General features: G+C 37.5%; 1 protein-coding gene across 3 annotated transcripts; it reads left to right on the forward strand.

Annotated features, from left to right (window-relative positions):
• The first annotated feature begins 5109 nt into the window (after nt 1–5109).
• LOC137718056 (uncharacterized) lies at nt 5110–11518 on the forward strand. Of its 3 annotated transcripts, none has more exons than XM_088698506.1 (2): nt 5110–6383; nt 9808–10066. In XM_088698506.1, exons 1-2 carry the CDS (start codon nt 5191–5193, stop codon nt 9839–9841), a joined length of 1227 nt encoding a protein of 408 aa, XP_088554632.1. In that variant the 5' UTR covers nt 5110–5190; the 3' UTR covers nt 9842–10066. The 3 variants fall into 3 exon arrangements, with proteins under 3 accessions (XP_088554632.1, XP_088554633.1, XP_068313669.1); XM_088698507.1 differs by lacking the exon at nt 9808–10066 and adding an exon at nt 10292–11047 and having other exon boundaries at nt 5111–6383; XM_068457568.2 differs by lacking the exon at nt 9808–10066 and adding an exon at nt 11158–11518 and having other exon boundaries at nt 5112–6383.
• The last annotated feature ends 1530 nt before the right edge of the window (nt 11519–13048 follow it).

Raw genomic sequence — 13048 nt, forward strand, 5'->3', positions numbered from 1 at the left:
CATATATTTGTTACTTGAGTTAGGGTAGAATGATTTGCAGATAGATTTATGTCAATATATTATTTTTTTGTTATAAGATATTAATTATATTTTTTGGGGTTGAAAATTCATGATATTAGAAGATTTTAATTGATTTTTAATATTTTTAGAAAATATAAAATGAGCATTAAAAAAATAAATACATATAATTAGGTAATTGGACTCACTCCTAAAAATCATCTATGTTTTTGGACCTGGATCTAAAAGCTCCTTTTTTTTTTTTTTTTTTTAATGGAGATCATTTCCTAAGAGCTTGTGTGTGTGTGTGTGTGTGTGTGTATGGTGTGTGCCATTCTTTTTTTCTTTCTATTTCCATCTTTCAGATGCATGCATGTATATATTATACAGTCCACTATTACCATAAGGGAAAGTTTAAACTTTTTAGACTGAAGAGAAATTCAGTGCAAATGGATGGGAAATTTTTTTTAAAATGCATTGTAGAGACGAAAGATAAAACCTAGGTGGTAGTAGTCTTTGATTTGGCTGTAGAATGTTTCAAAAGTGACTCACATGAATTCAGTATGCTACTTAATTATGGATATCGCAATTGTGGTGGCATGACTTTGTTGTAAAAGCAATTTTATTGAAAATATCATGTAATTACCTGAAAATTATTCATGTAGCAAAAGAATTTTCATTGAAAAATATCAGATAACGTGAAAGTTTCCATTGTTTGATCCAAATGAAGTTTGATGCTTAACTACGTAATATTGGTGGCTTCACACACACACACACACACACACAAAAATTATCTTAGCTAGGCTTCCATGCACTGAGGCCGTTCCATTGTTTCCATTTTTGGTTGGAAGCTGTCTACTTGGAGCGAAGAACTTGTATAGCACTGGTACGCTACCATGGTGATAGTTTATGTCAATAAAGTAAAGAAAAGGGTAAGTTTTTATTTACATGTTCTTGTTTTATTGATACGAAACATGACATAAAGTCGATAACGTTTCTTACTATTTGTGGCTAGAAGCTGTGTTGATTCGATCACTTATTACCTATTACCATATGGTGAGGGCGATGGTACATCCACAATAATCTGACATCGAATTCTTCATATGAAAGTCAAACTTATGACCATCCATTTGGAAGTGGAGAAGAATATAAACTCGTAGTAGACCGTACTTCATAGTATTAAATAGATTTATGAGGTTAGATCAAATATTAACAAATAAATAAATAAGTGAATTTTGTGAGCTTAAATATATAAATAGAAATTATGACAGTATTTTCAGGATAGTTTCATAAATATCCTCTTCCTACGTGGGTCGACTTGAACCTTGCCACAATTCTACTAAATTTGAACCTTGCCACAATTCTACTAAATGTTTTTTTTATAAGAAATGAAAGCACAGGCTGGAAAGTTCTCCCAAACTTGTTTCCTAAGTATCTTCTAGTGGCATGTACATTTTTACTCTTGCCCTTAGATTAATTTAGAAGTTGTAATTGTACGTTTCCATCATATTTTTTAGTCTCTCTCTAGGCGAATATTTTTCTCACCGCTCTATTTATTACGAGTTTAAATTTTGAGATCTGTATAGTGGAGTAGTTGGACTGTTTTCAGTATTCATGTGATAGATATAAATATCAAAATTTAAACTCATCCAATAATAATAAATAACATTGTTCTAAAATTCCTGCTACCGCATGCGCCAAGTGGCATGCCACCTCCCCAATTAACTCCTAGTCCTAAGCATTTGAAACTTGAGAAAGAGCAAGTCTAGGCGCCTGTCTAGCCCACCTAGAATAGCCTAGGTATCTGCTTAGGTCACAAATCTCACTTAGACAAAAAATAGATAATTTTCATTTTGTATTTTATGTTTGCAATAAATTGTAAAATACTTGTTATAAATATTTGAATAAACACTCATTCTATGTTTGTTCCTCATGTTTTCAATATCTTCTAATACTTTCTAATCTATAAGTCATTTTATTTTACAATTATGTATTTTTTTAAGTACAAGTAGACATTTATTTATATATTATATAATTTAATTAAAATTAAAAAAAAATGCCTAAGCCGCTGCTAGGCGCTAAACTCCTGCTTGCCGCCCAATTAGCGTCTAACACGTTTTTGAACCTTAATAAATGTGTGGTGAGCATTGCCATCACTTCAAGATGGTGAGCAAAATGCACCCCTCCACACACACACACACACACACACACACACACACACACACACACCTATACACTTAGGGTGTGTTTGTTTCACCTTCTTAAGTGGGATTGGACTGGCTAGGATTATTGTCCCATGTTTGGTATGCTTGGGGACTAACTTAAATGAGACTAGCCCAGACTCGTGTGGACTCCGAGCCTCGTTAGGCCGTCCAAATTAGTCCAGCATCGAACCATGGGATTGCTAAGAACTCATTCCTCACAACGTTGTCTCATTCGTCGTTCCTCATCTCTCTGTCTCTCCTTCTCCCTCTCTCTCTCTGCTCTCGTTCTTTCACTAATGCTTGCGTCCTTTCCCTCTCTCCTCGCCTCGAACCCAGATCACATCCTTTTCCTCTCTCTCCTCGTCCTGCTAGATGCCGAGCTGATCTGCACGACCCAACCTATATGCCAAGCCGATCTGCACGACCCAACCCAGATCACATCCTCTCCATCTCTTTCCTCGTCATGCTCGAATCAGAGTGTCGTTGGGTATACAAGGAACGCAATTGCGATTTCGATTTCAATTGAAATTGAGTTTTTGATTGTTTGTGTTTTGGGAGCTTTATCGATTCAAATGGAGGAGAAAGATGTGGTTGCAAGTAGTGGAATTTGGATGGAGAGCTTTATCAATTGAAATGAAGGAAAAGCCGTGATTGGAATCTATGGAGTTTGGACAGAAAAAAAAAAATAAAAAAGGAGAGGGAAGAGAAGTTTCAGGCAAGAAAAAGAAATAGAAATAGAAAAAGAAAAAAAAGAATTATTTTTATTATCCTACTTCTAGTTCGATACTGCACCAAATGTTTTACTAAGTTAGTCCTGCTTAGTCTAGTCCAAGTTAGTTCATCTTAGTCTCTGAAGCTATTTCAGTCCGAGATAGTCTGATGCAACAAACGCGTCCTTAGAAGCCAAGTATATATATTCAGAAGGACTTGGAAATTTGGAGCTGTAGCTGTCCAAACGAGGAGATGATGAATCGAGGACCAGTGTCAGTGGAGACTGAAGACTCGTGCAATGCCAACAAGTTTTCATCCATCACTTGCAGATCGTATAATTTATTAGTTATTTTTGGTTTTGGTAAAGTCTTAAATTTCTATTTAATTTGTATGGAATTTATGAATTTCAACGTTTGTTCCAATTTCACATGTCATGACATGAGAAGAGAGGTTGTAGAATAAAAGAAGAAATTATGGGTTTCGAAGAAAAAGAATATTCAATTCACTGTTTAGTTAAATATGATATAATTAGTACCCTTTCATAGAGTTAAACAGCTTTATTTGGACAGGGGATTAGTATTCTACTAAAAAATGCACAGGTGGCTTTTGATATGGAAATCATTCCCTCTGTCAACGACATTATATTAATTTTTTGGAATCCGGAACGTAGTGGATTGTAAAAGAAAACATTGTAAACTAGGACAATTCATTACCTCCGAATTCATCTAATCTAAGAGAATTTACACCCTACTAAGGCAATAATTGCCCGGTCAATTGAGCAAATGTAATTATTGTCTTAGTGAATGGTAATTGTTCTAGTGCATCCATACCCCGTAAATGAATTGTTCAGGCAATTGACATTAAAAATTTTTTTTTTTTTTTAAAAACCTATGTTTAATTTTGAATATGACTTTTTAACCAATACCTTCACACCACTTGTTATTATTTGAAATTACAATCTCATCTCAGTCACGCTACGGTTCATATTTTTTTTTTTTTTTTTCTGTATTTATAACTTTAAAATTTTTTTTAATAACAAATTTAATATGGGCCATTGGATAATATATATTGCAATCCAAGCGTCTAGGTTGTGCCATGTAGACAAAATGTGGCACAAGAAGTCTTTTTCAAATATTTATTGTTTATTTTTGAAAATTAGGACTAAACACGGACCCTCGGATTTGCGAAATTCAACAGCCCATATTCGCATCAATCCTGACAGCTTGCATTGCGGGGTCCCGCTACCTGCATTTTATCAGACCACTTGCGCTCTTGCTCACGTGCGTCGCAAAAATGTTTATAATGTGGGTAAGACGTCACACGGCCTTACCACTGAGCAGTTGAACCCTGCTTCCTTTCACTGTAGCCCGATTGATTGGGTTTAAGGTGGAGAAGATTTTGTGAGTTTTGAGGGATTCAATCACTCGTATGCTTGAGCAATTGAGATGAGTGGACTTCCTCTAAACCAATAAGCTTTTATAGGATGAGTGATTTCTAACCGTTGACGCAACACGAAGTTAGTAAGGATTACAAGCATAAATCATTGAAGAATAAAAGTCTGAAATCTACCGGTTTGATAGAAATGCCAAAAGATAATATGATTAATTGATTGAAAATATGATTACAATAGAAGCCGTCCCATGGCTTAAATAATCAGATTACAACCCCTGGGGTATCTCAAAGGGTAGGTAATTAAAACGAAAGCAAATGACATAATCGGACAAAAAACCAAAAGTCCGATTTTATGACAAACATTAAAATGCTGTGCTGGAAGCTTAAACAATTGTTTTTGGCCTTAAATGTATCAGGCTTATGATATGCCATGAGTCTTGTTCGGCTCATGATTCTCTTCAAAATCAACATATTACAAGCCCAATTTTGACACCAAAATATTTCTTGCTACCTTTTATGTTGCGATATCGATTTAATGAGATATTTCCCAACTTTAATTCTTCTTTTCTAAAATTTGAAAACACTTTATTTTCTTCATTTTTGTTTGTTCGAATAGACCCGTATCTTGTCATACATCAACCGAAAAAATCTCGAACTGACCCGAAAATTGCTTGGCCTTCAAGTCACTTAACAAGAAACAAAAGAAAATGATTATCCAATTGGAATTGGGCAAGAACAATGCACAATCATATTGGGCTTAAGAAATAAACCCATTTGCAATTTAATAACAGCCCATCACCACCACCCTCACCATGACGTCCGGAACCTCGTTGCTCCTCCTTCCCTGTAAATTTGCCACTCTTTTCTCCATCCAATTTCTCCAAAAATGGAACCCCAACAAACTTCCTGCAAATCGGAGCACCACCACCAAAACCCCAAGTCCCCAGAATCTCCACCATCTTCCATCACCACCATCGCCACCGCCATTTCCACACCAACCTGCTGTAAATGCGGAGCCCCAACCCCCATGGCCGCTCCCCCACCCTCCTTCTCCGACATCTCCCCTCCCCCAAACTACCGCCCAATCCGAGCTCCCGCCATCAACCTCCCTCCAAACTCCAACTCCCAACAGGCCATCATCCTCACCCCTGTACCCCAACCCCTCTCTGTCCCCCAAATCTCCCCTCCCTTCCACTTCCAATCCCCCTCCAAAGTCATCCAGTCCCCCGACGACCTCCGCGGCTTCCACGACTCCTTCTCCGGCAAACACTTCGTCGGATTCGTCGCCGCCCTCTCTGAGTCCATCCGCGCCAAGAAAATCTCCGACCCCTGTCACCAATCCGACACCGTCAACACCATCGTCTCCATTCTAGAAACCCTAATTCAATGGGTCGACGAAATCCCACCCACCCAGCAAGCCGCCCGATACGGCAACGTTTCATTCCGCTCCTGGCACGAGCGATTGTCCGAAACCAGCCACTCCCTCATGCTGCAGTTCCTCCCCGAGCATCTCCACCCTTCTACCATCGAGATGGTTCCGTATTTCACTGATAGCTTCGGGAACCCGAGCCGAATTGATTACGGTACAGGGCACGAGACCAACTTCGCTGCTTGGCTCTACTGCCTGGCGAGAATGGGGGTGATTAATGAAGAAGATTATCCGGCCGTCGTGGCTCGAGTCTTCGTCAAGTACTTGGACTTGATGAGAAAGCTGCAGTTGGTGTATTGCTTGGAGCCGGCGGGGTCTCACGGCGTTTGGGGCCTCGATGACTACCATTTCCTGCCTTTTATTTTCGGGGCGTCGCAGTTGATTGAGCATAAATATATGAAGCCTAAGTCAATTCACAATGATGATATCGTGGAGAATTTTTCGAAAGAATATTTGTATCTCTCGTGCATTCAGTTTGTGAAGAAGGTGAAGAAGGGTCCATTTTCGGAGCACTCGCCATTGTTGGATGATATCAGCGGAGTACCTAATTGGAACAAAGTGAATAGTGGGTTGCTTAAGATGTATAAGGCTGAGGTGTTGGGGAAGGTTCCGATTATGCAGCATTTTCTGTTTGGCTGGCTCATCAAGTGGTATGATCCTTGCCCATTTCCCTCTCTGTAAATGGTTTGAATATGATTGCTAGTTTCTGCAAATATGGAAAGATATTTAGTAAATTTTTCATTTTACTGTGTAATCTAGTGATTGTTGATAGTTTAGCAAACTTAGGTTCGTAGGAACCACGCTTGCGCTTGGCAGAATGTTGAAGCTAGTTTTCCTTACTTGGATGTGTTGTGCTAGGATAGCACCAAACTTCTTTGGAATCAACTCAAGCTAACCCACAGTAAATTTTATCAAATGAAAATGCAAGAACAAAATATAAAAGACACAAAGATTTTAACGAGGTTCCTCCACAGTCAGTGTAACTGGAGTACGTCCTCGGAGTAGTAGGAGCTCACCCAATAATCCACTATCAACCAAATGGGAGTTTACAAAGTGTTGACAATCTCACAACCCAAAAGCCCAATACACCCAATAACTCTCACACACCAAAGAAACAAATAGAGAAAGAAATATAAAGAATAATTTCTTCTCTATACATATAGCTCAAAGCTATTACAACAACAACTACTTTGATGGATGATTACTAACCAAAGAGAGGAGCTCTTTTTCAAATGGGGGATGCGGCACCCCTTCTGCTCTCTACCTCTGCAAATCAGAAATTGCTCTCTTTTCTTCTCTCTTGTTTTTCTCTGCAACTCTTTCTACAACCATAAGGCATAACAAATGCCTTAATATAAAATGTTCAACTTTTCCCATGGGAGAGCCGAATGCTCTCCCCTTGGATGCTTTCTTTATGCTTTCTTCCTCATCATGATGTTCCTTTCATCATTTTCTTATTTCTTGCTTTCGGCTTCTTTAACAAATGCTGCCAATTAAAACAATAGGAAAACCACCCCGTGGCTTTCACATGGACCAAATAAACAAAACAACTTAACCTTTTTTCCTCCCCAAAACAAGGAAAGGTGTTGTCCACCTTTGGTTTGTTTATTCTAAAGTATATGGCCACTTGGCCACATAATCCAACTACCATAGCTTGAGTTGGTTCCAAAGAAGTTTGGTGCTATCCTAGCACAACAATTGGTATCAGAGCACTGGTTGCTCTTGGGTACTGTCTAATTGCCAAAAATGTTAGACGGGCAAGATGAGAATCCTTTTGGAAGCAGCTCCGGATTTGCAAGAACTACGGTGCAAAATGCAAAGTTCGAAGTTAACAAGTTTGATGGCACAAACAACTTTGGGATGTGGCAATGTGAGGTCAAAGATGTGTTGGCTCAACAAGATCTACTTGCCGCGTTGGGAGAGAAGCCGGAAGCTATGTCGAAGCCGGAATGGGAGAAATTAAATTTGTGGGCTTGCTCTTCAATTCGGTTGTGCCTTGCAAAAACTCAGAAGTATTTTGTGATGCGGGAGACATTGGCAAGTGTGTTGTGGCAAAAATTGGAAGACAAGTATATGACGAAGAATGCAGAGAACCGGCTACACTTGAAGAAAAAGCTCTACCGCTTCCAATACAAAGGTAGAAAACCTTTGGAAATGGATGAATGTGCCTTTTGTCGTAATAAGGGCCATTGGAAGAAAGATTGTCCTAAATTGAAGACCAAAGGTAAAGAATTCCAAAGGTTTTCTACCTTTAGAGTTTCCTCTAGGTCGAGACTGTGATTTTTTCCTACTAGAAGATGATCTTCTCTCCGATGATCTACCTCTAACAAATAAAGCTTCCGAGGTACTATCATGATTTTTATCTCTATGCCTCATTTCATAATTCATCAAGGCATTTGACACATCTTCAAATTTCACAGTTTCTTTACCATGCATAATAGTGGTAACAAAATGCTCATAAGAGTCCGGCAAGGAATTCAACAATATTAAGGCCTTATCTTCATCCTTAATATCCTCATCTAAATTTAACAAGTCGGCAATCAACTTATTAAAAGCATCAAGGTGTCTAATCATTTTTGTACCTTCTTTGTATTGGAAGCGGTAGAGCTTTTTCTTCAAGTGTAGCCGGTTCTCTGCACTCTTCGTCATATACTTGTCTTCCAATTTTTGCCACAACACACTTGCCAATGTCTCCCGCATCACAAAATACTTCTGAGTTTTTGCAAGGCACAACCGAATTGAAGAGCAAGCCCACAAATTTAATTTCTCCCATTCCGGCTTCGACATAGCTTCCGGCTTCTCTCCCAAAGCGGCAAGTAGATCTTGTTGAGCCAACACATCTTTGACCTCACATTGCCACATCCCAAAGTTGTTTGTGCCATCAAACTTGTCAACTTCGAACTTTGCATTTTGCACCGTAGTTCTTGCAAATCCGGAGCTGCTTCCAAAAGGATTCTCATCTTGCCCGTCTGACATTTTTGACAATTAGACAGTACCCAAGAGCAACCAGTGCTCTGATACCAATTGTTGTGCTAAGATAGCACCAAACTTCTTTGGAACCAACTCAAGCTATGGTAGTTGGATTGTGTGGCCATATACTTTAGAATAAACAAACCAAAGGTGGACAACACCTTTCCTTGTTTTGAGGAGGAAAAAAGGTTAAGTTGTTTTGTTTATTTGGTCCATGTGAAAGCCACGGGGTGGTTTTCCTATTGTTTTAATTGGTAGCATTTGTTAAAGAAGCCGAAAGCAAGAAATAAGAAAATGATGAAAGGAACATCATGATGAGGAAGAAAGCATCCAAGGGGAGAGCATTCGGCTCTCCCATGGGAAAAGTTGAACATTTTATATTAAGGCATTTGTTATGCCTTATGGTTGTAGAGAGAGTTGCAGAGAAAAACAAGAGAGAAGAAAAGAGAGCAATTTCTGATTTGCAGAGGCAGAGAGCAGAAGGGGTGCCGCATCCCCCATTTGAAAAAGAGCTCCTCTCTTTGGTTAGTAATCATCCATCAAAGTAGTTGTTGTTGTAATAGTTTTGAGCTATATGTATAGAGAAGAAATTATTCTTTATATTTCTTTCTCTATTTGTTTCTTTGGTGTGTGAGAGCTATTGGGTGTATTGGGCTTTTGGGTTGTGAGATTGTCAACACTTTGTAAACTCCCATTTGGTTGATAGTGGATTATTGGGTGAGCTCCTACTGCTCCGAGGACGTACTCCAGTTACACTGACTGTGGAGGAACCTCGTTAAAATCTTTGTGTCTTTTATATTTTGTTCTTGCATTTTCATTTGATAAAATTTACTGTGGGTTAGCTTGAGTTGGTTCCAAAGAAGTTTGGTGCTATCCTAGCACAACAGGATGAACCACACTTAAACTACTAGGTCAAGTACTCGGTGTTGTGCAGCGTGCTTGGTTAAGCTTAGTAACTTGTTTTGGTTTGATTAAAAAATTTGTATGGAGGATGCTTCGAATTGGTATATTTATTTCTACAACATTAGGCGAATGTCTAGCAGTTGTGGTAGTCCTTTATTTAATGTTATTGAATTACCTCCAATGGCTCATTTTTCACATCAGGTTGCATCCAAATTGTGCCTCTTTATGTTATTAACCTTCTTGTGTCAAATCAACGAGATTCCTGCTAGAGCAATTTTGGAGCAGGTTTAGCTGATCACATCAACTATTTCATCATTGTTAGCGGGGTGTTATTTTGGTTATCATATTCTAGTTATGATTTTCAAGTTACCTTTATGCTATTGATTGCACAACCCTTAAGAATGGTGACATTCTGTTTACCTTAAGTTTCAGAAATGGGAAATTCCAGTGTTGTTGTTGTTGTTGTTTTTTTTTTTATTTTTTATTTTATGTACTGTTTAGACAAAAAATGCAATTTATTAGGTGTTTCGGAGTTTCCTTTTTGAATACAAACATACTGGAATCCTGTTTTGTTCACAATCACGACAGGTTTTATGTGAATAAGATCTCTATTGCCATGAGAGAGACATCATTTACTAGGTCTTAAGTCTTAACTTGAGTTGGTTTCTCTCGTACCTTTTGATAGAACTGGGACATGCTAAACTGAGATTGATTGCCTAGTTGTGAGTGTATTGGGGATCATGGTACCCGCCAACAACCAGTCATTATATGATGATTAAATAAAATATGGACTACATATCCCTCGAGGGTGCTTTCTGGGCTATACGCAGGCAGGAAAAAAAGGATTTTGAAGGTGAATTTGTTAGCAATGTGAAGTTGAGCCTTGGTGGAATGGTATGGCTTGCACCAATGACCTGATTCGCTAAACAATCTAAGTTCCACTGCACTACTCTGTCCTATGTCACAACCTCTTGGGAAACAGGAGTGTATGTGTCCATCTTGCTTCCCCAATACCGTGTGTTGTCAGGAGCCTTCACTTAGTTGTGATTATGAGCAATCTCATGTTGGAGTTAAATAGATTTATTTTCATAAGCCAGTAATGCTTAAAGGTGGCTTAAAGCTATACCAGGGAACATGATATGATCATTTCACTTTTCGTTAAACATAGGATAACCATCTGAAGTTCCTATGAAAAGGGGATAACTGCCAAAACAATATAATACCGTTCACCTTGGTTGACCTAAAGATGTTTTGTATCAGTAGTATTCATAATTTGTTTGCGTTTCCTGTTATCTTAAGACTTTTCATTGGTTGATCTAAACGGAGATGTTAATTTCTCATACTGAATGTATCAATCGTGATTCGACAGTTAACTATCTAGACAGTCTTTTTAATTCAGCATTGTACATTTCAACTGTTGGAAGGCATATTTTCTTTGATAGCGTGACGATCAAATTGCAATTATATCCCTCCATCCCGCCCTGCGCGGATGGATATTTGCAGCTTATTCTGTTTGTTAAGTGATTCATTTCCCAAATATTTTCTTCACAGGGAGTAGAAATATCGTGTGAGGTCTACCGGAGGCATCTGTTGTAGAAGAAAGAAGTCAATTTTCTAACAGGTTATAACCCATTATAAGAGCAGAATGTTACTAGATTGGAAGCGTATACTCGTCGTTTCTTATTTGTCAACTTGTTTTTGTCCTTTCAATGGTTACTGAGTATGCAGTCTTGGTGTCATGTTACTGCACTTTTCTTCTTTTGATGTTAACGTCTCACTTTGACTGGAAAATTGATTCCAAAAGAAGAAAAAGGCCCATAAAAAAAAAAGGGTAAATTAAATTTTGCCCCTCGGATTTTGTGGTCGGTTGAAATGAGTAATAAATAAATGTATGCGGTTAAAATGTTTTAAAGATCTTATATGAAATTGCAATTAACTCTAAACCTCAGAATGTGGATCTTGTATGAAATTGCAATTAACTCTAAACCTCAGAATGTGGGCTATTTGAATGTGGTCAGAGTAGGCTGAAATGCCTTCCCATTGAGAATTAGTCTTACCCTTCGAGATGTGGGAATACTTCACGCTTACTTCTTGTTTTTTAGCTAAGGCGAGCATGATGCTTATACAACAAATGACAAGAGAAAAAGAAGGTTACGAGTCATTGAAACAAGAATAAAAAAAGGGATGTGCTATCGACATATCTCATTTTACTTCTCACACATCCTGATAATTTCTATCTGTTAATCTTCTTCAATTTATCCGATCCGACTGTCGAAAATTAAAAGGGTGTGTGACAGTGTGAGGAGTAAAATAGGGTATGTGGATATCACATCCCTAAAAAAAGCCAACCGGATCCTCTCCGTATCGTTGTGAGGATCATGGAAATTCGTAAATCGTGTTTGTTCATCTTGCATTGTACGGTTAATTTTTGTTAGATATTGTTTGTATTTAATTTTAAATAAAAAATATTTAAAATGATTTTTGACCGCGTGATATATGATGAACTGATATGATTTATGGATTCTCGAATCCTCACAAAGAGGATTTGGCAAGGATCCATATTCTAAAAAAGGTAGATAGATTTCATATTATTATGGCCAGCCCACTGCTAAAGCGAAGTTGAACCATATTATTATAATAAGCTCATTGCTTATGCTTAGTTCAGTCTCCTGTTAGCATATATATTATCATTTGTTAAAATAATAATAATAATAATAATAATAATATTGCAAAACATCTATTTTTAATGATTGTACGAAACCGGTACATTCGAGAGACAGAAGAGACGGCAGGACAGGACGGGGGAGACAGTGAGCGGAGGGTGAGGTGGAGAAATCTAGGCAAGAGGAAGGGTTTCAATTTATTTTATTTGTATTTTATTTTAAGTAATTTGGTTAAAATAAAAGAAATTGTTATAACATTTTAAATATCTTATTTTGCACTTTAAAATTTATATATATTTCAAAAGAAAAATACATTAAAAAAATATAAAATAAATTTTTTGAAATGCAGTCCCTAAATAAATGACAAAATAGGAAAGAAAAAAAAAAAATGCCAAAGTCCAAATGACAAGCAAGACTCTTAAAATCCCCTTTTGTCCATTTGATGAGAGGAAAGACAAAAATAGTAAAACTTTTTGTGCAAAGTTATTTTAATGCCCATAATTTTTTATTTTTGATGTGTTAACTCACATCCCTTTTATCAGGTACAATATTAAAAATATAAAATAGTCGATTTTTAGTTTGATATTGAACTAAACGCCTGATTATATAATCAATACTATTATATGGATAGATTAGTCCATTTGACAAAAATAGCCAATACAATTTGACGTACCAAACGAGGCCTTAAGTAATTTGTCGTATACCTTACTCACAAATACACTCCATCTTAATGGATAAGCTGACAAAACTTAGCACCACAACTAGAAATGTAACTTACA

This window comes from Pyrus communis, chromosome 8, assembly GCF_041283825.1.
Source record: "Pyrus communis isolate YQ-2024b chromosome 8, ASM4128382v1, whole genome shotgun sequence".
NCBI classification, from domain to species: domain Eukaryota; kingdom Viridiplantae; phylum Streptophyta; class Magnoliopsida; order Rosales; family Rosaceae; genus Pyrus; species Pyrus communis.